Source organism: Caloenas nicobarica, chromosome 1 (genome assembly GCF_036013445.1).
Source record: "Caloenas nicobarica isolate bCalNic1 chromosome 1, bCalNic1.hap1, whole genome shotgun sequence".
Classification (NCBI taxonomy): Eukaryota; Metazoa; Chordata; class Aves; order Columbiformes; family Columbidae; genus Caloenas; species Caloenas nicobarica.
Genome location: NC_088245.1, coordinates 185,822,324 through 185,848,444, shown reverse-complemented (window position 1 = coordinate 185,848,444; position 26,121 = coordinate 185,822,324). Strand labels below are relative to the sequence as shown.

The 26,121-nt window shown below is 44.4% G+C and overlaps 2 protein-coding genes across 3 annotated transcripts; both read right to left on the bottom strand.

The window, feature by feature from the left end:
* Positions 1–7,523: 7,523 nt before the first annotated feature.
* KCNRG (potassium channel regulator) lies at positions 7,524–10,449 on the bottom strand. Its single transcript, XM_065641391.1, has 2 exons — positions 9,872–10,449; positions 7,524–7,971 (listed from the first exon to the last, which is right to left on the bottom strand). The coding sequence occupies exons 1-2, from the start codon at positions 10,447–10,449 to the stop codon at positions 7,719–7,721; spliced, it is 831 nt and encodes a 276-aa protein (XP_065497463.1). The 3' UTR covers positions 7,524–7,718.
* Positions 10,450–12,098: 1,649 nt separating this feature from the next.
* TRIM13 (tripartite motif containing 13) lies at positions 12,099–17,489 on the bottom strand. 2 transcript variants are annotated; one of them, XM_065641378.1, is made up of 2 exons: positions 17,423–17,489; positions 12,099–13,331 (listed from the first exon to the last, which is right to left on the bottom strand). In XM_065641378.1, exon 2 carries the CDS (start codon positions 13,326–13,328, stop codon positions 12,099–12,101), a length of 1,230 nt encoding a protein of 409 aa, XP_065497450.1. In that variant the 5' UTR covers positions 13,329–13,331; positions 17,423–17,489. The 2 variants fall into 2 exon arrangements, with proteins under 2 accessions (XP_065497450.1, XP_065497442.1); XM_065641370.1 differs by lacking the exon at positions 17,423–17,489 and adding an exon at positions 17,258–17,336.
* Positions 17,490–26,121: the final 8,632 nt, after the last annotated feature.

Sequence of the window (26,121 nt, the reverse complement as noted above, 5' to 3'; positions counted from 1 at the left end):
CTTATGAACATCTGTAGAGATTTTTGGGACTGCTTATGGATTGCACTATGACGCTTCAATTGTCAAAGAAAACTCTTATTGAACCAACCAAAGCTGGGAGAAGAATCTCAGTTACATCAGGCCCCATGCAGTTACAATTCATTTGCATGCTTGTCATGGGCATATTAATCATTAAACCATTAATGTATTCCAGGGATCCACAGATTACTATGCCACCTTCAGAAGACAAAGTTTTGAACAATAATAGGTAGCAAAGGAAAATTGTATGGCCTAAGGATCAATTTGCAAATTTGGAAAACAGAATATAAAACAGTGTGTTCCAGAAGGCACATTTCCAGTTTATGGAAAATTAGGAACTTATTAATAGTAGGGTTACTGCTCACCATACCGCAACTGGAACTGAAACAAAGGCTACCAACAGGACATATCCAGTAATTATCCAGGATGCTTATAAGCCCAGCACTGCCAAAGCAGTGCTGATATTCTGATTTTCAGAGTTTGTCTAGCTGGCCACCAGAAGCCTAGCTTCTGTTTCCAGATGTGAAGTACCAACATGTTTAACCCACCTTATGGCCGGATCCTACAGCATTTCACTTCATAGCACAGGTTGCAGAATTGACCTCCGAGAGAGAAACTTCGTTCTTCAGTATGCAAAACATTGGTGTAAGATGTTCTGCAGATCCACTTACCTAATACATTGGAAAAAATAAAACAGCCCTGTAGTCTCGTGAACACAAGTCTCTCATTCTGTGCCGTTTTTGTGTTCCTTTAGCAGCTATTGCCCACCCATTAATTCACCCCTATAAGATCATCTGCTTTTCCTTGTCCAGCAGCGTTGACGTTTCTGACAGCTCTGTTAACTGTCCTCCCTTCAATACAGTAAGTTGTGTCTCTTTGGTCACGCAAAGGCAGCAGCTCTTTCCAGCTGAATTTTATCCCTTAACTCCCTCTCTTTAATAGGAAATAAGTGAATTTGCTTTCTCCTGGGGATCTCTGCTTGCCCTTATCATGTAGCCTTTTCCTCTGTTCCACCAGTGACCAGTATGACCAGCAAGCTAGTAAAAAGATGCAAAGATTAAAGGACAGAAGAATCAGCATGCTTTCTGTTTGTTGTTGAATACAACATTGTCAATAAAACGGTATGTCAGCAATTATTTTATTACTCAGTTTAGTTATCACTGGGGAATGAAAAACAAAACCATAGACCAGCCTTTTCAGAAGGCCCTCAATGAAAGCTACAAACTGCCTTTGAAAATCAAAGGAAGTTGAGATCCTGACTCCAAATTACTAGTAAAACCCCAGACTTTATGTTTCCAATCTATTGCCCTTTTTTTTTTTTCCCCAATGGAGAACCAGGATGGAACAATGTTGCAACTTTTAATTCTTCACAGTTTCAGCAAGCACTCAGCTGACTGCTGTAGCAGAAACTTGCTTAGAAAGCAAAGCCCTAAATTAATTCTCTTAAGTAGACTTGTTCGCATTACTGTTCCTAACATTTAGGGCTACATCCATCATCCTTCTGACCAGAAAGAAGCCACCAATTATTGAACCATTGCGTTAGAATGGAAACAGCAGAACTGGAGGAAGGGTTCTTGGAAAAATTTACACATCAGATCACACTTCAGGGGGTTATTTCAGCAGAAACTACACCGTGGTCTAGAAAACCGACAGTCTTTTTTTTTTCTTTTTTTTTTTTTTTTAATAGAAGTCAGATTTATTTCTATTTTATGCGATGACTGGTGATTTACATCCCACCCACCCATTTGAGAATATTCAGGGCTCCAGGCATATCTTCAGCCAGTTCCAGACTATTCAAATTGCTGTTGGTCCATCCATTTACTCATCACAACAAGGCCTTCTGTGACTAATTATGGCCTGACTGCAGCAGGAGAGGCAGCTTCAAAGAATGGGAATCTTCAGACGCACTAGCAGTTCCCTTGGTTCCTAAATTCTTTATTTATGTGGATTACACTGAGTTGACAGATTTAACTGGGCTGATGAAGATATGGTCAAAGAAGCAGAGTCACTCCCTTCCCTTTTATTGTTTTCTGAAGACGTAACAGTCGTACGTATCTGTCACTAGAGAGAGGAAGTTCTCCATCACTGGACTTGATTTGGGCTTTTATACGCTGTTTCAGTAGCATCTGGGAATAGATCAATACAATATTTGGTAGGGAGTTGTATTTCCTCGTGATGCACTGTAAATCTTTTATTGTAGATACTTTCACTGTTTATTGTTGAAAATCAATAAAAATAAACCTTGTAAAGCTGAAACCTGGCAATCATTCTGCAGAAATCAGAGAGAAGGAGTAAGAGGCAGAGTCTCCCTCCTCCTCTTGGATATCTCACAGCTTGTTTCCCTATGAATATTCAGTAACACTTTCCAGCAATTTGGGAACAAATTAAGAAAAAAAAAAATCAAAGTTATGAATGCTTCATTGTGATCTCAAACAGGATTTCTATCCACTTTGGTGGCTGTTGCTGAATTCAGCTGTGAATCAAAACGGAGTGTCACCCAGGCTGTGTGTTGGACATACCTTTGGTTTTTCCCCTCCAGGGACAGACAAAAGCACATCAGCCTTGCTCAGCTCAGATTATACAAGCTATCTTTGAGCACTGGAAAACTGGAAACTAACCAAAATAGGTAAAAAGTGGGAACAGCCCAATGTGGAGAAAAGCTCCTCCAAAGTCAGAACAGAAGTTACTACCCCTGTTTGCAAGCCTGTAGAAGCAGGGCAAGATGCAATTACTCAGCATCATTCTTTTGCCCTAGGGCTATTAATTCCTCATATACTTCATCTTAGGGTGGAACCTTCTACTATTTTCGTGAGATTCAACTATGCATGGAAGTGAAAACCAGTTTGGAATTATTTAGTAAAGGGAAAAACTTCCCAGTACTAAGTCCAGCACTAAGAGATCAGTCTCTTTTTAGTCTAAGCATAGTATAAATTGCAATAGCTTTATTTAAACTTCTGTTCTTAATCAGTTATACAATCTTAGGAGCACTGGCGGTAGAACCTATAAGAATGCAGTCACTTCACTTCCTAAAAGAACAAAAACCTTCCTGAATTGTCATATTGAAATCAATACTTAAAGAACAGGAAGGTGTTTCACATCAGACTCTCTCCTCCCTGGTATCAGCAGATTCCTGAACAATTCAGGTGGTAAATAAATTACATGTCACCAAATGACATAAGGACATAAGATAATTTCCCAGTATGTGAAGAAGCAGACAAAAGGTTACTTAAAAGCACAAAAATATAATCAATTACTATGAAAGGAATTCAACAACATGCAAGAACAGTGGGACGAAAAAAGTGTCGTGTCTCTGTCCTGTCAGGATATCCAACAGGCACCAGAGGACTGTATTGATAAAGCCCTTGATAGTCTCAAATATAGAAATACAGGATGAAATCCAACTATGAAAGAGGGAAAAGTGACTAAAATAAGAAAGAAAATATAAGACAAATGAGGTGGTGTCTTGCTGAATCATCTGCCTTTTGCAAATCCAGCAAGCTATTATCTCTTTTTAAACTATCTACTTCTGCCATGTAAACTTCAGTCTGTGTAGGATGGAATGACGGTGTTCTTACCTTTTAGCTTCCTTCCCCTCTAGTGAATTTACTGTTCTGGTGGTCCTCTTGTGTGTCAGAGCAGAAGAGAGCTCATTGGGGGCTGTAGGGAGTACTATAGCCATCAACTCCAAGCATCTCGGGCAGCAGAACAGTTTGCACATTTTTACTGAATCCAAGGCACAGTAAAAAGGCAAATACAGCAGTAAATTTACTGAAATCAGCAAATTTTGCACCTTCCCAGGAAAAAGGAATTCTCTTGAGAAAGTCGGCAATGACTTGAAGAAGTAGATCATGTCAGGGATCACAAATTCCAACTTCATTGGAAAAAACGTCTAAATGTTTCAAAATCCTGTTCCTATTTAATCAAAAGTAGAGCTAGATATGAGTGAGCAGAGCTCCTGGTTCTGTTGAATGTCAAAGCATGACCAAGTCACCTACAACATACTTCTAGTCCAGCAGAGATCGTGTTATGAGATACTAGAGGGAGATACCAGAGTGAGATACCTGCCAAGATTTGGGTGAAAGTACTCAATTTAATGCACCATCTGGTTTTCACCAGAAGGCTTTTAAAATCAGACTCATAGCTAGTCTGGGCTCTCATCAGCCAAATTCACTTCTATGTGTACAGCTGTTCTCTTAGAATGAATCATAGAATGTCCTGAGACCCACACGGATCATCGAGTCCAACTCCTGTCCCTGCACAGGACAACCCCACAGGTCACCCCATGTGTCTGAGGGTGTTGTCCAGTCTCTGCTTGAACACTGTCAGGCTTGGGGCCGTGACACCTCCCTGGGGAGCCTGTTCCAGTGTCCACCACCCTCTGGGTAAAGAACCTTTTCCTGATGTCCAACCTGAACCTCCCCTGGCACATCTTCCTGCCATTCCCTCGGGTTCTGTCACTGGTCACTAAAGAGAAGAGCTCAGCGCCTGCCCCTCCTCCTCCCCTTGTGAGGAAGCTGTAGCCCCATGAGGCCTCCCCTCAGTCTCCTCCAGGCTGAACAAACCAAGTGACTTTAGCTGCTCCTCATCCAGCTTCCTCTCCAAACCCTTCACCAACTTTGTAGTGCTCTTCTGGACACTCTCTAGTAGCTTTATATCCTTTTTATCCTGTGGTGCCCAGAACTGCACCCAGAGCTCCAGGTGAGGCCGCACCAGTGCAGAGCAGAGTGGGAAATGCACCAGCGTCACCTGCTCTGCTGCTGATGCACCACGGGCTGCTCCCTGCTGCATCCCTGCTGGTTTGGGACCTCGGAAGGGCAGGTGCAGTAAAAATATTGGCTGCTACTTCCAAATAACTGCCTCGGTGCCTGCATGATACGCTGCACATGCTCCAAAGAGGGCACAGAAAAATCACCATCCTGGTTCAGCAACGCTTTACTATAGCATAAATAATCTTGCAAGGTGGAGGGCAGAAGCTACCCAGGCCAGCTGAAGACCGTCCTAGTAAATTGATGCTATTTTTATATGTGTTTGTCTGCAAACAGACACACTTTCACCCCTTCCTCTGTAATTACTGCCATATAATTGTAGCTTGAAGATACACCTGGAGCTCTACCATCACTGCTTCCGCTTCTGTACAACAAAATCCAGCAAGGTGCTTTTCTTCGACAAACCAGCTTAATATCAAATTATCTTAAATTAAAAGCCATGGTTATCCTACCAGTCTCAGTCAGACACTTTTACCAAATTTCTATCAGGTTATTGACACACATACACATGCTCTCAAACTTATTTAAGCAACTATCAGTTAAAAAAGAAAAATACACCCAAAAGCCTTGTATAAGAGCCTCATCACGTTTCCTGCAGGTGCACAAATGACAAAAGGTGACACTTCTCAGTTCAGTGCTAAGTGAGAGTAAACACCAGAACTTTGGGAATCCAAACTGGCTGACGCTCATGTGCTTCGCTTCAAAAAGCTGCGTAGCCTCACAGTATGTTGTCACACAAGGTCCAGGTAAGCATGTATGGTTCTCTACAGGACATATTTTTCCAGAGCCAAAATGTTACATTCGTAGAGCGAGGTTTGTGCTGAATAAAAATTAACTCACAAGGGGAACCAGAAAGTGTACAGCACTAGCCCATCGTAAATAGTTACTGAAATGGTTGTACCAAATATTCATTTTGCCAAAGCCATGGAGCATGAATGATGGCATACAGTAAAACTCCAGGGCTTTTTAAAAATTGAAATATTTCATATTTTCTTTCACTTTATCCAAAAAAAATTTAAAAATCAAACTTCAATTTTCACAGGGGCTGCTACAGCAAGGAAAATAAACTCACTACTTTGTTACTACAAGGGGTTCTGAAACTACTCCCAGTTTACGCGTAGATGAGGTTCTTAGGGACATAGTTTAGTGGTGGACTTGACAGTGCTAGATTAATGGTTGGACTTGATCTTAAAGGTCTTTTCCAACCAAAATGATTCTATGATGGGCCTTCTGAGACATGCCTTCACAGAATCATGGAGCAGCCCAGGCTGGAAGGAACCTCAAAATATCATCTGGTCCAACCTTTTGTGGAAAAGGGAGCCCGGGTGAGATTATCTAGTACCCTGTCCAGTCATGTCTTGAAAACCTCCAGCAATGGGGACTCCACCACATCCCAGGTTGTTCCAGTGAGGTGGTTCTGTGAAAAATGCTTTATATCAAGACAAATATGAACATCTTGACATTATTGACAAAAAAATCCTACTTGAAGTGAAAGCATCCACACTTACATTCCTCAACATTTATTACATTACATAACCTGTAAGCACATTAGGGGATGTAGTCCCATAATCACATTATTCTCAACCCAGAAAGCTCTAGAACAAACAAGGAGGACCCCATTGTTGCCACTGAACTTGTGTCAAGCTACAATGCACCACAGTGGTAGCAAGAGATGCCTGAGAGTGGCACCGGCACTCTGGGAATATCCATTTGGTTGAAACTCCCAAGGGCAAGAAGCAGACCCACCACAAGAAGATTCCCACCACCCATCCCCATTTTTAGGTGCTGCAAATAAAGACTTCAGCTTTTAAAGCTAATCAAAAGCCAGATCTAACTAGCCAGGAAAGCCCAAACGAGTTCTACTTTGCTGTTTGTAACTTTGGAAAGATGCATCAACAACAAAAGTCAGATTCAAATAACAAATCTTTGAAGTTATTGCTATCTTCTTTCTTTGCCTTGAAAGGAAGAAAAAAGATTGTTAATTTATAAGGCCTTGATAACTTACCTCTCCTGGTACCTGAGCTAATTTTGGCATCTTTACAAAGCATTGTACAGGGTTAACATTCCCAAGACTTTTAAAGCCACTTCTGCCAAGCTTTCCCTCTAAATATGTTTTGCACTTAACAAGTGTTAAGAAATCCTTTGTACTATTTCGTTTAAAACTGTACTAACTCTTCCATCCAAAGGATCATCACATTCTTTTTACAGTTAAAGCTCTAAAAATTAACTGACCCTTTGTTCACAAAGACCTTTGTCATTGAATTCTCAGCACTGAAGAGCAGCTTTAATGCCTTTGGAGCAGGAGGAGAGGACAGAGGGGTATTCTGCAAGAGACAGTAATACCGTTATGTCACAAACACTGGTGGTGGCTTCACAAAGCCACTTTCTCATGTCTGGAGCCACACAGCGACACGACGTGGGATGTTTGCACTACATCCCTTTCAGCTGACGGCACCAGTATATGTGTATCTTTTGAAAGGAGAAGCAATATTCAATCGCTGAGGTTTGCATTCCTCCTCCAGTCACTTCTCCAAACCGTTGGGACAGCAGTTGTGCCAAGTTTTTATTTCTTCATATATTATATATTTAAAATCTACTTACAGACTAGCATAGAACATAAAAATTATTTTCTAAAAGGAGTGGCTGATTTTTTGCGAGTACTAATACAAATTTTAGCCACAAACAAAAACAACCCTTAAAAATGCTGGAATCTGGTCCACAAAACCAGGATTGAACCTCTGGCTCTTTTATTTAGAGTTGAAGAAGGTGGAGTGGTAAAAGGCAAGAAAGCCTTTTTTTTTTTCTGAATACTTGAAAAAAAAAAAGTTTGTTTGTTACTTCCCTCAATAGTTGCAGTTTCAAACAACCCAGCAAAAACGGCCACTAGTGCTACCAAACCCCTCTTCCACCTTCGAAAGACGAAAGCAAAAAGTTTTATTTCCCTTTCTGCACTTGGCTTTTCTTTGCCTGTGCAACCCTGGAGATCCCCGAGGTTTGGTTCACCGTCACTGTAAGGCCTGCTGGCCTCTTCATCCTTTCCAAACTGTAGCATTCGACTTTTTCTTCACTGGAGACCATCCTGGTACTTACAAGGTGAAATCCATCTTTGAATAAAGTGTCAAGAAGCAAGCCCAGCACATTAGTACCGTTTATCAGCTTTCTGTCATCAGGCTTTATGGAAACATATCTGAAATAAGAAAAAAGCGGTTACAACACACTCGAATTACTTCTTAAAGGGTGCAATCAGATTTTTTTTTTTTTTTTTTAAACAAACCAGGCCTCGGATGATGCAAGTCAGCACAATTGCACAGGTTTACAGCAAACAAGGTTCTGTTTTTTTTTTTTTTCCTCCTTTAAGGACACTTGTAACTCTTTCACTTGTTATAAGAACAGTAATTCTCAGCTTGTCCACTTACATATTAGAGGAAACACTTATCTTGCATCTCACTGAAACCTTCTTAAGAAATAGCTGTGATAAACTCCACCTCGTTTCATTGCACGGAGGTGAATGGGATGCTCTCTATAGTGCTGCACGTTTTTCAAGAAAGGGTAAATGACGGGAGGGACAGAGAAGCCACGTTCAGCCCAACAGCATCGCTTGTCATGACAAGGGATCTCTCGCTACAAACAGTGACATTTATTGCAAAGTTACCTTGTACAGCAAGTCTTGTGGTAACAAGTATGAAAATCATTTTCACATTGCCTCGAATGATTTTACTTGGTATAAAGTACAGTTCAAGAATCTATCCAGACATTTGGAGGAACAGAAGTCAGGTAAAAATACCATTCCAAAATACAGAAGCTGACAGGGGTGAAACTGTTCCACAGTTCACAGAAAGTACACCAAACATTCATGGAAAGCACAAAGGCGGCCAAAGAGTCCATGTCACCACAAAGTCAATAGAAATTCAGCAGGCAACATAATCAAACTCAGCTTGTTTCATTAATCAAGACAAGCTTTTCTATTGATCTGCAAAGGAAAATTTTTACCAAGTCTGAAGCAATAAAGGAAAGAATCAGAAATATTCTCCCCACTATGGAAGTTGCAGAAAGTAACCTACTCAACCAATTGTTAGTCCATTAAAATTAGTAACACATTATAAAATTAAGGTTTGGCACACAAATGTATGTTGCTTCGCAAATGCAAAGTAGCTTTTCTTCTACTTAACTAAAGAAAGCTAGAAGATAATCTTTATTGGTTTTTTTTTAAAATAATCAAAGAACTGCTGTGCTGATTCATATATTCAGAGAGAATAACTCTTTTGGAAATATTTTGATGAAATTTCCATAAAATCTCAGATGTCCTAACAGCCACAGAGGACAAATTAGGTTACATTTTCTGAAACAGTAAGAACATGTCTCCAGACAACAGAGACATCCAGTAAGACCTTGTTTTAAAAATGTAAGTTATCATTAGAATACGATACTGCTATCACAAAAATCACTGATATACAGTAATCGCAATAAAAACAGAACCTGGCTCTGAATTCAAAGAAAACCCACTGTGTAGCATATAGTTAGTAATCTACTCCTTCTCCCTCCCCCCTACTAAAAGGCTCTACAAAAACTTCCCAGTCCCTGAATTGCCATCTTAGTTCTACTGGTGTTTTCAACCCTGGTTAGCCATTCTCTTTGTCCTCTTTTCCATATGAAAGACCATGAGCTAGTGGAGATTTTAGGCTTCTCCAGTAGTTCACTCCTTATTTACTTCATTTGCTTTGCTTAATTTTACTCTGCGTTTTTCAAGTCTTCTGAAGGTCGTTGATACCCTGAAATTCTAAAGCCTGGGAGAGCAAGCAAGGAGGAAAGGGCAGAGAAACACCCAACAGGACTCAAAAACAAGCATCAAGAACAGTATTTTAGAAAGCTGAAGAACAGGCAAATCAGTCTAACAGAAGTTAAACTGGGTATTCCAGAACTAGAAAAAAGATAACGTTAAACTAGCAGAAAGAAGGAAACATCTCTCTTTTCTCTCAGCTGTCCGATAGTTTCTTTAGGACAAGCTTTGCTAGCACGTAGCATGTACTCCATGAACTGGAAGTCATAAAGACATTTCCATAATGAGAAGTCACACTCAGGGAGGGTACCTGGCCACAAACTGGTCACCAGCAGAGCAGTCAGTACCACACTGAAAAAACATGTCGTGATGAGAAGGTCTTTCCAAAGGAAGCGGAACGAGTGGTTTCTGAGAAGAAAAAGGGCTGTTCCAGCTGTGTCCTGACTGCTGCCCTGTAAACACAGTGATCTGGTCAGCTAGCTTCTCAACAGTGGTGCTGCAGGAGCCGAAGATACGGAAAAAGGCCTGCATCTCTTGGAGAGAAAAACGCACTTCCAAGATCTCCAGCCTCGGCTTCAGCAAGTGTTCCTGGCTCAGGACGTCAGCCAGAAGGTAGAGCCCATAGAATTCGGCTTCTCTCTGCAGCCTCTGGTAGTCTGAGAAATCAGTAGGTAAGGAGACCTGGAGAGTCCTCAAGAAGTCCATGATGTAACTAAACAAAGTTCCATCTCTGTCCACAAAAAACTCGCCATTCACCAGTTTAAATTCCTGGTCATCATCATACAACATCCGTGCTAGCCTGGACTCCGGGAACTGCTGCAAGGTGGAAGCCCGGGTTACAAATCTCATACCTCCCACGCTCAGAACGACCACCTCTCGATTACTCATTGTTATCTCGGCCACCCGAGAATTGTGACTCTCTGATCTACATGTTTTTGACTTGATCTTTCCTGATCTGCAAGTCACCTGCAGCTGCAAGAACCATTCGGTGCTTTTAGCAAGTGTTTGGAGTGAGGTGTGGAGCAGCGACAGGACTCCCAGGCAACAAAGATGTAAATATCATGTACAATAGTTTTGTTTGCAGGGTTTGGTTGCTTGGAAACTTTGATTCTTGGAATTTAATGTTTTATTTTCGAAATGAACAGCTTGCAAGGATTACTGCAAGACACTGAACTGACCATCACAACTTACTAAGCCTTAAGAGAGGCCAAGGAACATCCTCAAGTATGGCACCCATAACATTTGTTTGCCAGAAATGTCAACTAAATGTTTTCATTCAATATATTGCTGTTCATAGGGCCACTGCAAACAGAGGTCAGATGTGCTTCAAGCAATATATTTCAGTATCGTATGCTCTCAAAGAAGGGCACTTGAGAGAACTCAAGCTTACAGTTCACTTTAAATCACCGTTATCCTATGGCTAAGTCAGAAAATTCAATTCAGTCCTCAAACAAGGTACACGAAAATACAGTAACAGTGGAAGAGCCTATATATATTCCAATCCTATAAAGCGTTTCCAAACACCAACGGCGTCCATACTCCTGTCACATTACGCACTCTGTTCCAAGGAATCGCCCCATCTTTCTCCCCAGCTCTTGGAATTACAATCTGGAGAGACAGAGCAAAAGCAGAGAACCTTCTCCACATGCCAGCTTTGCAGGGTTGGCGTGTCAGCTGCCGTCCTGTGGCTGACCCCCACCTGCCTTTCACCCCGCTGAACTGTTGACATTAAGGCCCCTTTTTAAGAACTTGGGGCTTCAGAGAAACACAGATCTAACAACACAGCTCAAATACTCCAACAATTTGATGCTGGAAAAGTAAACTGCAAAGTACGTACTATCTGCAAAGTAGGTACTATCTTGCAGCTTGTTCTTTTCTCACCAACCTCAACTGATTTCTCTTTACCCCTAGAATTTATGCTTGCCCTGAAGTTATATTTTTGTACAGAACATGTAAACAATAACCAATATCTACAGTAATCTGGATGCACAGGATAATTGTGACATTTGGTTATACAAAAAAATACAATTATCTATTTCAAGTGAGAAGTAACATCCTCAGATAGAAAGCAGTTCCAGAACATGCACGATGCACTCTGTATTTTGCAGTGGAAGGGCAGTGCTAACCAAGCTTCTCAGTACAGTATTCTTCTCAATCACAACTGTTCTTCCTGTTTACGAACCACTTCCCAGTTAGAAAAAAAACATTTTTAACTATGACCTCTTAGGAAGTGACACTTCTTATCTTATTCTACAATTACATTAAATCAATTACACAGTTTGGTCTTGTATTTTGATAAGCAAAGTGATTTACAGTGAATAATATTCCCATAATCACCACTGACATCTAGAACTAGTGTGTTTTTCAAGGTTCCACTTCACCTTCCAGTTTACCAGTGCTCAAACTACATGAACAGTATGAATGTTTTGGAAACATTTTGAATCTTCAAATGTTTTCACTGAAAGGCTTAAAACCAATTAATTTTACAAAGTTCTATGTTTTCTTCAACAGATCTCTCTCATGTTTCAGTAAGGACTTCACAACAGTTTATATCTGCACACAAACTGCGCGACATTATCCAGTACAACCAATGTATAGTTTTTACACTTTTCTCTTAGAAGGGAAGCTCCATCTGTCATCTGTTCCCAGTAGAAGACTGCGTGATCTGCGATCTCCACTGTATCTGCCAAATAGGACAAGCTAATTGTAAAGAATTGAGATTTCCAGCACTGGAGATTGTCAACAACTGACTCCACAAAGGACATTCTGGTGACAGCAAGAATAAGCAAGCAAACAAGAGAGGTCAATATAAATCTGCGTGAAAAGACTGAGGGAATCTTGAATTTAAGAGTGTTGTTTTCCTGAGGCAAGGAAAGTTTGTCCACATCGACTAGTTTTATTCCATTCCACTGGCTGGTATCAAAGCTCTTTATTGTAGGGCTGATGTCCACACTGGAACATGGTAAAGGGGTTTCTTTGAGCACCTTGATTTTTTCCCTGAACTCCTGCATCTGTTGCAGAAATATGATGGGCTCAGACACGTCTTTGAAGGCCTCCGCGATGTTAAAAGCCATCCGTTGCTCTTGCAGAATTGTGTTCAGTTTATTGATTTCTGGATCGTAGGCCTGCATCACTGCAAGCTTCATGGTCTCAAAGTCAGAGAGAATCTCATTTCGTTTCTGCTCCAGCGTGTGCTGCAGCTTCTCAAAGAACTCCTTCACTCTGTCAGAATCCTTGGTCAGCATTTGCAGAGCTTTCCTCTTACTGGTTTCTAAGGTATCCAGCCGCGAGAGGGCATCTCCACAACGCCAGGTTTCAAAGCCCTGAAACAGGGTTTCAAAAGCCCGCTTCTCCTGGGAATATGCTTCTTCGATAGAACAGAACACGTGTTTCGTGTGGTCACCACGGGTGGCACAAACCCCACAAATGAGCTGCATGTCTGTCCGGCAAAAAATGTTAAGGGGTTGCCCGCTGTGCACTTTGCACACAGGCATTTTCGGAGTTACTTTGATTTTGTTATACTTCTCCACGATACCTTTCAGGGAATAGTTGACTTGCAAGCTGTTGACTCCAGTAACGGGAGTTTCCTTCCTGCACGTGGGGCATTTGAAAGGGGACGGCCTCCAAAGCACATTCCGCACATTTCCTTCAAGAATTCCTTCCAGACACTTTCTGCAGAAGTTGTGTGAACAAGGCAGGACACGAGGATCATCAAAAAGGCTACAGCAAATGGGACAGGTGAGATCTTCTTCTAGCAGCTCCATCATATCCTAGGAAAGAGAAAGAAAATAATAACAGAACTTCAAAAAAAATTTATTTCAGGAATTTATATTCAGGAAACCATGCAAAAACTTATCTCCATCTGAGGCACGGCTCAGTGAGAAAAGGATCCACTTTTTTCTCCCATCTCCTTAAGACAGAGCCTCTGCTGGGTTCTTGCAGCCAGTCCAGTTAGCTGTGGTATCTGGCCAGCAGACGGCAGGCACAAGAACGGCTCCCTGTCCAGGCAGGACCACTTTTGGAGTCTCAACTAAAAATGCCATAAAAGAAGGCTTGCCAAACCCAGCAAGGACTCTGAATGAAAATAACTCGTGTACTCATAACAAGAGTTCAAGACTTAAATCCTTCCTCACTGATGCAATACCCAGAAACTGGATTTTCACAAAATATACCCAGCCAGTAAGCCTTGCTAAGATTTGATTACTCTTTGCTTGCTCAGCTCCTCCAAAGTTTACAGTTTCAAAACTCATGCACTGCTACTGGAAGAAGGTAATATTAAAGGTGACTGGAAAAGCCCAGCTTTAGAATTTCTTCAGCTACAGAATATGTGGTGTGGCCCTTTGCTCTACCTGCAAAGACAAAGGGGTGTCACCACTCACTTAAAAAGTTAGCTTTTCTCTTACTCCTGCAATATTTTTAAATAACCAAGCAAATATGTTATCACTGACCTACTCAGCACAAAGTTCAAATACTTCAAAGAACAACTGCCCATAATCCTTGATAACTCATCACGAAACAAAACTGCTAACCATTTTTACTCATCCACAATCTCTATTCCCAGTTCCACTCTCACAGCGTTCATGCCTCAGCAAGTTCTTTTTGTGGATGAGACCTACAGGAAGAGGATTTCTCATGTGCTCCCTTGTACTGGAAAGTCTCAGTGAAGGGTCCCAGCCCACTACCCTCCCAGTGCCTCTAACCAAAGCCAAGTGCTCAGATGCAGACACCGTATAATTTACAGCATGCTCTAAGAAAAAAAATAGCTAATAAAGATCAAAATGGATGATGGTTTTTATCAGCCAAAACCCTCAAACACTTCATTCTGAGCTATAATTAGAAAGATGCTTCCCTTGTATAAACTCATTCCATATTATACAATATGTATTCATACATATATGTAATAAAATTCAACATGTACCACAAAAATAAAGAGCATCAAGTAGCCCTGCGACAGTAAGGCAGATGAATGAGCTCTTTTAATTCGTTTTGACGTTATTTCTAAGGTTACTGTCCCCTCAGATATAAAGTGGCCAACATGGGAGCCACGAGAAGAGCTGCAAGGGAAGATCCATGCTGTACAGGACAAGAAGAGCAATAAAATAAATACGGAAGCAAAGACAACTACAGGGGAGAAAGGCGAGATCAATTCTGAGTTTCCTTCACAAGAGGACAGATACAGTCCTAGCAAGACTTTGCAGTAAAAGTGCCATTCTTGAGAGGTACAAGCAAACCTCCTGTGCTTCACCAGTGATGAGGAGGGGTGGTACTCCCTCTGCTTGTTTGGTTAAGGGGAGTTTGAAAAAGTTGCCAGCTTTTCTACTCATCCTCAGGACTAAGATCATCAGGCAGAAGGTGCCACCGTTACAGCCTGGGACGGAGCCCCAGAGAAACACTCCAATGACTCCATTCACCACCAAAGGTTTCCCATGAGACCACAGATCCCATTCAGAAACTTCATTTTCTGTAAGAAATTAATTTTGAAGCACCTCTCAGTGCTAGGACAACCGAAGTTTGTCTTCAACCCTCTTGCTACTGCTAAAAAGAATGGGATGACAGGATGAGGATAATTTTGCCCCCATACTCTTGAGTCTTCCTGTTTATCTCTCTCTTTCCAACTTGTACTCACAGCTTTTAGCCGCAGTACTAGCACAAAGATCAGTTTTGCGCATGCATTAGGAGGACAACAACTACAAAACTAAAATGACAGTTCTCCATCTCCAGTAAATGGAAATTCACAATGTGGAAAATATTTGCACTGGTCCACCTCCTTTACCAGGGGGGATTTTACTTTTTAGTTATGGACCTGGAAAAGCAGCTTTGCATGCCTGACAGTGAGCGCTGCAAACCACTGCAGAAAATGCTTACTACAACACGTTCCATCAAAATTGCAGGACAAACACTGAAGACTTTCATGCTCCTAAAAATATAAAAAAACATATACAAAAAGGTTTCGTGATCCAAATAAAACTGTCCTGGTGCATTCCAACTCCACTTATCCAACTAAATAATTATGCTTTATAAATATAACTGAATTTCAAAACCATTGTATGTCATCATTAAAACTTAGGATTAAAAAAAAAAAGAAACAGGCAAGTCTACGAGCTCTTTTTTTCCCCTCTTACAATACCACCAGTAACATCAAACCACAAATGTTGAAAACTTGCATAACTGGCTGGGACAGCTGAACTTCTGTCTTCTTTAGGACATTAATTTCAGAGAGTAAGTTGCCTGTGGATTGAAACATCCCTTTGTATTAGCAACCTGGTATTTGTGCTGAACTACAGCAACATTTTAATTTCCCATTGGGAATTTTTCTGTGTAACTTCTGATTCAGGTTTGGATGTCCCTGGAATTCCCCATTCAGAGCACATGGACCAAAAGGCACAGCGGTTTCTTCCTTCAGCTGAGCTACGCAGACTGTCCAGGTACACACCCAGCAGATGTCGCCCACCAGAAAGAACAGCTTGCACAGTTTTATCATTACTAAGAAGAATGGCAAACCAAATCAAACCATAAACGCAAGAACAACCACAGTAGCTTTTTCCCATGCTCCAGAGAGAAATTCATCCAGCACCGAAGTTGGGTGTATCAGCCAGCGGCAGGCTGAAAGCAAAACCAAAATTTCACCAAACTTCGAACAAAACAAAAAGATAGCTTTTCAATTGCAAGTGTCCTGCAACGGCGTGCAAGTACTCCAAATAAAACGTGACCGAGTCGGGCTGCGTTTCCACAAGCAGCTGAGCTAGTCAGGAGAGGGCTCATCTCCCTTTCCTTCGCAAAGGCCCTGGTCCTTGCCAGGACCTCCTGTGAGCCGTTCTACCAGCCTTCCGTCAGGCCCGCGTCCTGAATCAGCCAAAAGAGGGTCCCGCGCAGGCAAGGCAGAAGGAAGGGAGATGGGAGCTCCTCCTGCCAGCAGCAACGATCTTAACTCCGCTCACCCCACCGAGAGGAACCACAACCCAACGGAGGGTCAGCGTAGACATGTTAACACCGAACGATTGACCTCCAGGGGCAGCAGGTATCCAGGCGGCCAAAAAGAGCTAAGGGAAGTGGCCATGCTTTCAATATGTTATTTCATGCCTAAAGTTGTTTGGGTTTTTTTGTTGGTTGTTTTTTTTGTTGTTGTTGTTGTTTTGTTTTTTTTTTTTTTTTCCCAGGAGTACCAGGTAGATCCAACACGTTCAGCCTTCAGAAAGCGCTGGAGAAGTAAAAAAGTAATTCTGATCCGGTGCAGTCACAGCCCCAAGAGCGCTGCTCCACCCGCGGGGTCTCACCATGTGCCGGGCGCAGGACGCAGCCGACACACGCGCCTCGCTCACCTCCCGGCCCCTCTGCCCGGGAGGAGCTCCCCCGCACCTTCTGGTCACAACCCCGCTCCAGCCGAGGGATCCCCGACACCCGATGGCACTCCTGCCGGGCCCGGCCGCACTCCCCAGCCGCCGCCCACGGCCTCCCCGCCGGTCACGGCCGCTCCGTCGGGCACCGCTGCTCGGGGGAGGGCGGCCCTCGGCGTCCCCCTGAGCCCCGCAAAGAGCGAGCGGGCAGCGGGGCCCATGCGGGAGGAGGGCTGAGAGAGGAACCAGCGGCCGCGGCCGCCCCGCCGCCCGGCTGCTGCCCGCCGCACAGCGCCGCGGCCTGCGCTCCCCGGCCGGGCCTGCCCCTCCCGCCGCCGCCGCCGCCGGCCCCCGCTACTCACCATGGCGGGCCGGGGCTTGCGGAGCGGCCGGGGGGAAGCGGAGGGGACGGGCCGCCGAGGCCGCACACACCGCGCGGCCGGCCCGGCCACCGCCCCGCTCCGGGCCCGAGGCCGCCGCTCCCGCCCCCCCCGCCGCCCGGGCCCGGCGCGGCGCCCCGCTCTCACCTCGGGCGGCCGCGGCGGCGCGGTCAGCGGCAGCGGGCGATGCCGGGGGCCGCCATCCGCCGGCCGCCCTGCCGCACGCCCCTCCTCGCCGCGCCCCGCCGCTGCCGCTCGATCCCGGAGGGGTGGGCAAGGGCCCGGGCCCGGCCCGCAGGAGCGACCGGCCGGGAGCCGCTGCCCGCCGGCCCGGAACGGCTGCGCCCACCCACCTTGGCCGCCGCGGCCCCCGAGGCTGCCCGGGAGAGGAACGGGCAGGCGGCGGGTGCCGCTCGTCTAAGCCGTGGCCAAGGTCCGCGGCGCCAAGCAGGAGCTGCCTGTTCCTCCACCGAGATATTTACGGGTTTCTGTTGTTTATTAACTCTGCTAAATTAGACTTCGGATTGCAGCTCGCAGGTGCGTGCTTCGCAGCGTAACAAAGAGTGCTGCTGGGTGGCAAGCCCGCCGAGCGACCATCTTCCACCTCCTGAACGCGCTTAATGAAAAAATAACGTCATTTTAGCCAGATGTCCTTACGTGCATCATAAAAGGATGGAGGCGCATTCATTTTAACACACTAGCTGTGCCGTTTCCTGCTGGGGAATCTGCTGGAGAATAACATGGCCTGTCAAACCTGCGCAGCTCTCCTGCAATAACACCGACTAGTCCCAGGGAGACGGAGCAGGAGGGATCCCGCGTCTGCCTGGGAGAACTCTAGTTACAGGACTACGAATCTGCAGCTGCAAGCGCTGAGACTGCAGAGAACCTTTATGATTTTTATCTTTTCTGCAGTCCTTCTGTTAGTTCTCAGTCAACATGTCTTCCAACAAAGCCAAGTGAACTTACTTTCGAGTTAGACTTTGTGAAACACCACATCAAGGGCTGTTCCAAAACGCGCGTGTTCTCTGCCTCCCGCATCCCTGTCACTGCCTTGCTCTTCAGTCACCCGCTGCAGTCACGTCACTCATCGGCACAGGGGAGACTATTCACGTTCAGGACACCCACACGAGTAACAGCACAGGCTATCAAATGAAGCTCCGTCACACATCTGACGTCTTTTTTTTTCTGATTGTTTAGGAATCTGGATTTTAAAAGCCATTCAATAACACGCCAAGGCTGTGGTTCCCCGATTTACTGCAGCCAGAAGAGGAAGAGCTCTCCTCTTCCTCGCCTTCCCTCCTACTGTCTCCACCCGAGCTGTCCTGCCCTCTCAGCTGGACTCAATGGGAACAGTTTGACCAAGGACAAGTATTTTCAATAATCCCCTTCAGAGTGCTCACACACTTGGGCATTTCATCCACTGTCTACTGGAGAATGGTCCCAGAAGACAGAGTTGCTGCATAAAAGGAACCAAGACCTTGAGGTACACTACAATGGCCTGCTTGTTTCTTCTTAATTGTCCAGCATCTTCTTTACAATTAAAAATAAGTAATTCCAGGTAGTGTCTGAAAACTGACAGTTTAAACCATTCCTCAGCTACCCAAATTGCCTTCAAGTGCTATCCCAATGCTTGCACATTTATGTTTTCCAAGTACCTGTTACTTTTCCAACAGCCATTTTTATACTAAGAATTTCCCAATTCTACTGATCTTCTCTTTAATTTTATGGTTAAAGATATTAGCAACATCGTGGCATTTTTGATTCCTCACTCACTGTAAGTTCACATATTTTTGGTATAACTTATTACCTGATATATTTTTAGAGTACATTTTATTCCTCACTAATTCTTTTGGCTGGTCCTGCTCCATCTCCTTAGAAATGAAGGAGCTGTGTGGGCATGAGTGGATGCCTTCCCACCTGGGATATCCCCTCTTCATTAGGACTACCTCAAGATGTGCATTTCCCTCCTTTCCTGGATTTTCTTCTCCCAAAGATGAAAACTTAAACTTCTGGGCAAACACAGCACAGGATTTCTGTGCTTGGTGCATAGAGACAGTGCTCAGCCAGCACCATACCTGTGTGTACCACGGCTGTCCTGAGCATAATCAAATACAACTTGGGAATTTTACTGCTTCTACCTGACTGATAGAGTTGCAAACAACCGTTTTGCACACATATGTGAGTCCATCTTTCTATACTCTTTGCAAATTTTTTGGGTTTTATAGATTTTTTCAATAGCAGTTTGTTTATGAGCTCACATTCCCGCACCTGAAAGCAGAGTGTCTTCCCGAAGCAGCATCAGAGGCCATTCACTGAAGCCTCAGAGAAAAGATCTGGCTAATGGAAAAGAGCATGAGTAGATCTGTGGCAATTTTCCCTATTTAATAAGGAAACAAACCCAAGGGAAATCAAGGCTCAAAGGAGAGGTCCAGCTTGAAGGGAAGTGTTAGGATAACTGTCGCTTACCCATGTGGGGGTTGAAAATACAGGCGCAGGAGTTTGGAAGGAATTATAAAATAGTGGCAACTTCCAGCTTTACAAGACAAACACCGTGTTTGTTGTAAGACAAAGGGATAGCGCCTGTTGTCATCTTTAAACTACAAAGAGAACCTGAATTGTGGGTCTTCTACTAAGCATTATGACAGGAGATTTCCAAGACCGAAGCTGAATTCTGTGGCTCAGCCAGCGACCTCAGACCTGCCTGCTACCACCCTCTCTGCCTGCACCAGCTCTGCCTGCCGCGGCAGATGCTTTGCTGAGCTGATACCACCCTCTAAGCCAGCAGAACGCTATTCCCTTCTCTTCGCCTGGGTTGGTTTTCTGCTGATTCAACCAGCTAAGCCAGACCAGTGCAAGATTAGACAATCATCAGGTGTAATATCAGAGTGAGGAAAAGAGGAACAAGATTTTCCCCTTTCTGTGAAAGCAAGCCATCGAAGTGACTCAAGCTGTAATAGGTAATTTTACCCTGAGGCAGATTCTCTGGGGGTTAAGCCAAGCTGAGACTGTGCTACTGGCAAAAGAGGTAATTCCATCCTTTTCCCTTCCCTTAGCCATGCTTTCCTGATGCCTCCTCTCTGCTGGCTCTGGTATTCATGCGGCCACATGTTAGGCTACAGCCACTTGCCAACAGAGCTGAAAGCTAATCCAGTTTAAAAAAAAAAAAAGTTTTCAGCAGGACCAATTTTGGCAGCCAGCTGATCCCACAGCCAAACAAACACCAGTGCCAAGATGAACCAGCGAGAGGGCCTGTTTTGGTGGCAGCCGGTACACACGTCAGCATAAACCAGAAGTGCCCTCACAGACCATAATTTCACAAATGCTTCCAGCCAGCTATTGCTGGCACTGCTGCCAAGAGTAACACAGCCTTGCCCTTCGGCCACACCAGCTGCTCATTCCGGGCCCCAGGCACTCCCTGTGCTGTGCTGGGGAAGATGTCTAACACAAAACTGATTGATAAATGTAGCAGGAGTTAAAAACAGCTTCCCCCCGCTGCCCCAGGTTTGTATTCCCCATCAGTTCTCTGAAGCCATGCTACCAAAGACCTGTCAGATTGCAATTGTCTCCTAGGGTAAAACACCAAGGAAAATAGGTGAGTTGAGGGTGTTTTCCAGTCTTATCCTTGGTTGCGAGCCTGCCTGGTACTTCCCACTGAAGGAGGTTAAGGCTGCACATCCCGTTGCAGAGGTGTCAGAGCACACAGAGTGCAACTCTGGCATCAGGACAGTGACTTCTTGAAGCACGCTGCTTTACTCAGCTCTGCTGGTGTGAGCATCCCCTCAAATGGAGACAGACAATCTGAGGTGCACGAGGTAGCTGCTCTGGGGACCTAAATATGGAAATAAATCTACAAGAGCTTCGATGCCGACAGCGGCTTGGTAGGAAGATGCTGTATGATAACACAAATAAAGAAACTATCCAAAACAGCTCCATGTGTCAAACACCTTCCTCATGTATAAACGTTTCACAACTATATCTTATCTGACTACATTTCTTTTCAACAGATACATCTGGACTGTCTTAAACAGTCCGAACAAGGGATCAGAGAAAGCAGTTTCTCGTCATTGTTCCATAAAAGCTACTTTTAATGTGCATTGTAGAAATACCAGGCACTAAAAATCCATGAAGGTCTTTGAGGTCTGAATTTCAGACACTGCCTTGTTACCTGCTGGGTCTCCAATGACTCTTTTACCAGTTCTGAAAAGCTCTGCAGTTTTACATACAGAACTTCAACCCACACAGTTAACTAATATTCAGCACTTTGCCAGATTTTCCTGCGAGTTGAGGGGGGAAATCGATGATGAATTCCATTATCTCCTTAGCATAATCCTATTTATTTACAAAGAATGTACAGCCACGTCCCATTTCCTTGCACGCAGGGGAAACAAATGGGAGGGAGCACTGCGCGGCAGTCCAAGTTTGCTGCTCCAGCCAGGATGCCTGCCCAGAAGAAGCTGTCCCTTGGCTTTTTCTCAGGGCCATGCACCGTTGCTTCTCCCACTGTCTGCTGGCTCCCGCGAGGTGTTTCCGGCCCCGGACACGCACACAGGCAAACACAGCTGCAACCAATCTGGGCTCTCGCTGCCGCGTTCGCAAGCAGTCCCTGGAGAAACCTCTCCGACTTTCCCCAAATTAGTGCTTGCTCATACGAGTTAGCTCATCTCAGCGCTTGGCTACGTAGCCCTGTGCCGTGGGCAGCAGTTTCTAGTTTTTAGCTATCTTACGCCACGAAAGAATTTAATTGCTCCTTCCTGAACGAAGCGTGGCCAGCATGCCTGTCAGTTTTAATGAGGTTTGTGATTGCCTTTAGATCAAAGCTCTGCTCCGGTGGGTTTTGCTTATATTGCATAAAGAGAAAAGGAGAAGTGACCTCCAAAGCAATAGAACAACAAGGAACAAAACTAATTTTCATATACAGTTTCTTCTATGACTTGGCAAGCGTCAGATTGACTGTATAAAACAGAAGACTTCCTACAGAACATTAATCCTCACAAGAACACATTATAATGAAGATTTCAAAAGTACAAGCACAACCTGTTTTTCATCTGAGACCTTGTCTGTATCTTCTTCCAAACCACAGGCCTGACCCTGGGAGTGGAAGGACTGCTTTCAATAAACAAACCTTGATTTTCCAGTCCTGCACCATCATTTACTTCTATGCAAGATGCATGGAGACGTTACTAAATCCATTCCAGCATATTTAATAACTACCTTTTTCCATTGGTTTTCACGGGTGTAAATGCCTTCGTAAAGCTGCTGGCAGCAGAGAAGCAAGTCCCAATGGTTTTTACTAGCGGGGTGAAGAAGAATCATTTTTCTGAGTCCTGTTTTATTACATGCTGTATCAACAGGAGAGAGTTCCCCTTTCTCCTGCAAATCTGGCAGTATCAAGGAGCCTTTCGGAAACATACTCGTCTGCAGCCAGTAGATCAGCTTTGCAGGTCTAATGAGAGACAGTTGTATTTTGTGAATGAAGCTCTGAGCTAGAGAACAAAACATGTCAAGAACACATCATGTTCTTTTGGCAGGACCTCCAAATACACCTGCATTTGTGAAATGGATGGGACTGGTAAGTTTCCTGTTCTTCTAACATGGTTCCCAAACAAAATGTCTCTGGTGCTACTGTTCAAGGAAATAAAGTTAAAACCCTGTGAGTAACAAACATGTTTAGGCATGCTGAGCATAATTTTGCTTCCAGTGTGGGAGGGTCCTAAATACTTGGCCTCCCCAGTGAAAAAAATGCACATTCAAGGAAGGCAGGAGCTGAATTAACTCCTCATTACCAAGCACAGTTATACTCGTAAACACTGGAGCCCAGATCTTCATTTCCTTGGGGCAGTTCTTTATGCACTGCAAAAATTCTGGTGTTCCAATATGCTCTAAACAGGCTGACAAGCACATTTACAAATACGGCACTATCCTGCTGGAATTGCTCCCCTCAACCTCCGAGAAAGTCATATGAACAAGCCATGTGTCTTACCAGCTGACTTCTAACTCTCTTCAACCAGACCAGCGTTGTTATCTGCTCGATTTTGTCCAGCACCGGAGCCTTCACTCAGGGCACGCAGACATCTTTACCACCGCTCCTGCACAACCCATGGTGACACCGAGCTGTCACCAGCCACTGTCACGGTGCTCAGCAGCTGGGCTCCATGCCTGGGGGGAGACAGGACGGGCGCAGGGGCGAGAGCTGCACTCACCTTGGTCCCCCGAGGCTTCCTGCCCACCGAGCACGTCGGCACTGGAGTCAACATGCTCCAAAGCAGCACCAGCAACTTTTCCAGGCTGTGGTGTGCGCTTTACCCCACACGTGCTGCAGTCTGCTGGCCCGTAAAACCAGCCTCTCGAGTTAAGGAAGCAGTGGAGCAAGAAACGGGCCCGAAGGCACAGGCTCCCCACAGCCCCAGCCCCTTGAGCCCAACTGATTTGGCAGCGCTGACTTCACGTGTCAGGGTGTGTTTGTATTCCCAGTGCTCATTTGGGGGAAGAAAGGACTCGCTTCTTTTGGCACAGAGGAAAAAAATATAGGATGGGGAGTCATTTGGAGGTTGAGCCTCTTCCTAAGGTCTTTTTGGTTTTGCTTTTTAACTATATTGACATTTTTCATTTACTGTAACAAACCCGCAGTGTGTGACAGACAATAAAAATCCCACAGTGACTTAAATGGGACTAATTTTGTGAACAACAAGCTACCGATGAGTATCGTGATGCCCCTCATATTAAATAAATAAACATCAGTTTCCACCTAATATTTACTTCTTAGAATTTCAAGACTAATCCCATTTGGCATATTTTGAGGAAGTGAGCTCTTGACCCCAAATGTTTATGGGCTGTAACAGTAAGTCTAATAAAAGAACGGAAGCATATTTTAAAGCTGCTCTTAAAATCAGATTGGTTCTAGGCACAATTTTGAGAAAGACAACATTTCACCTCATGTTTCAAGTAAAGGGGTAAGTGTGACTGATCCAGACCAATGAGATATTTCTTGCTAGGAAGACTTCTTTTAACAAGGGTTTTTGAATGTCTACTTAACCCCCTACATCTCCCAAGACAGATAACGTTGTACCACAAGGGTTACATTAGTTGCATCATATTATATACTGTAATAAAATGTTAAGGGAGCTTTATAGGTGAACTGCCACAAAATAAGACACCAGCAGAAAATAATGAGAAACAACAAATTAATCCCAAATTGGTCTGGAGATAAACGAGCCTTTAAATATTTCAGCTATCTGATGTCCGCAAAACATTCTAGATCAGCAGTTCACAGCACAACATTTATTGGATATTTTTCTGTAGATAAATAAAAATGTAAAGTAGGCACAGGTGGGGTTCTACAGCCATGTTATCACTGCTTATTATATTTGTTGGAACCTGTTTTGTAGCCCCTGTTCTGTATGCTGCTTGCTGTAGGGACTGCTCCAGGGCTTTTGCTAAAAAAATGCTTGTGTAACCCAAAGGCCCTAAGTCAAGCTGCAGCTTTGCAAGCTACATGGCTGCCATGGAAGCACCCCAAAATGACTCCAAGCAAACGTAAGCTTAAACCAACTTTAATTTGGAACTGAGACCAAATGACAGAAACAAACGCAAGCAGGGGGGTTATAAAAAAATCAGTCAGCACTCCAGCAACACTTAACAAACTGCAGGTTCGATATACCAGTTGGGGAAATTATTACCGTACGGCCACACAAGGATGATGATCCACAGCATGCATGCACTCACAAAAAGAAGAAGAGGCCTCTCTCACTCAAGGGTACCCAGAAGAAATAATTGCTTGCCTGGGGTGGGCAAGGGCTCACTCAAGGATATATCCAGAATAAAATAATCACTCATTGAAGAGAAGGCAAGGGCTCTCAATCCCGGGAAGTCTCCTTAGATGGCATCGCGGTCTATGAGCAGGGCTCTGTTCACAGACCCGCTGCTCCGAGACGACCACTCAAAGGGGGTCTTCGGCATGGGCCCTGTTTTATAGCTGGGTTGGATTTGGCTGTGGGCATTGAAGCATTGAAGGGCCCTGCCTATCAACCCTCCTGATGCCCCAGCTGGGGGGAAGTGAACGTGACTGGAGTCACCATGCCCCGGGGGCAGTCAGCAGGGACCAAGGTGGACAGGCATGGTGGGGCAGAAAAGATGCAAAAGAGCCATCAACTGCCCTGTTGAAAGCTCCAGACCATATTGGAGTGTGAGCAACTGCCACAGTGGCGTTCTGCCTCTGTGAAAGGGACACAAAGCTGATCTCAAAGTGTGCTTTGCAAAAAAGGTGTTAAGTGACACGATAGCGTGCTGGCTTTTCACTGCAGCAGTCTCTGCAGTTGAGTTCAACTGGTCGCGAGTAAACCAGGAAAAACACTCTACCAAAGCTTTCAAACAGATGAGAAAGTACTTTAGAAGGAAACAGGACTCAAAAAGTTCAGAGTTAAGGCTCACCAGCCAGACAGGTCTGGAAGACGAGGAGAAAGGGCAATTCATAGGGAGCAAACACCATGGAGGTGGGTGGAGAGACCCTGGGTGGGACAGGCGGCCGGACCCCACCAGAGTGAACCTTTTGCTTTAGGGAGTCCTGTCTCTTCTGACTTTTCCAAGAAATTTAAAAAAAAAAAAAAGAGATAAATGTGGTTCTTGTTACTTGGAGCCAGGAATAAGTGGCCAGTACTGTGCCCTTGTGGCCAAGAAGGCCAATGGTACCTGGGGTGTATTAGAAGGGAGGTGGTTAGTAGGTTGAGAGAGGTTCTCCTCCCTCTCTACTCTGCCCTGGTGAGACCTCATCTGGAATATTGTGTCCAGTTCTGGGCCCCTCAGTTCAAGAAGGACAGGGAACAGCTGGAGAGAGTCCAGCGCAGGGCCAC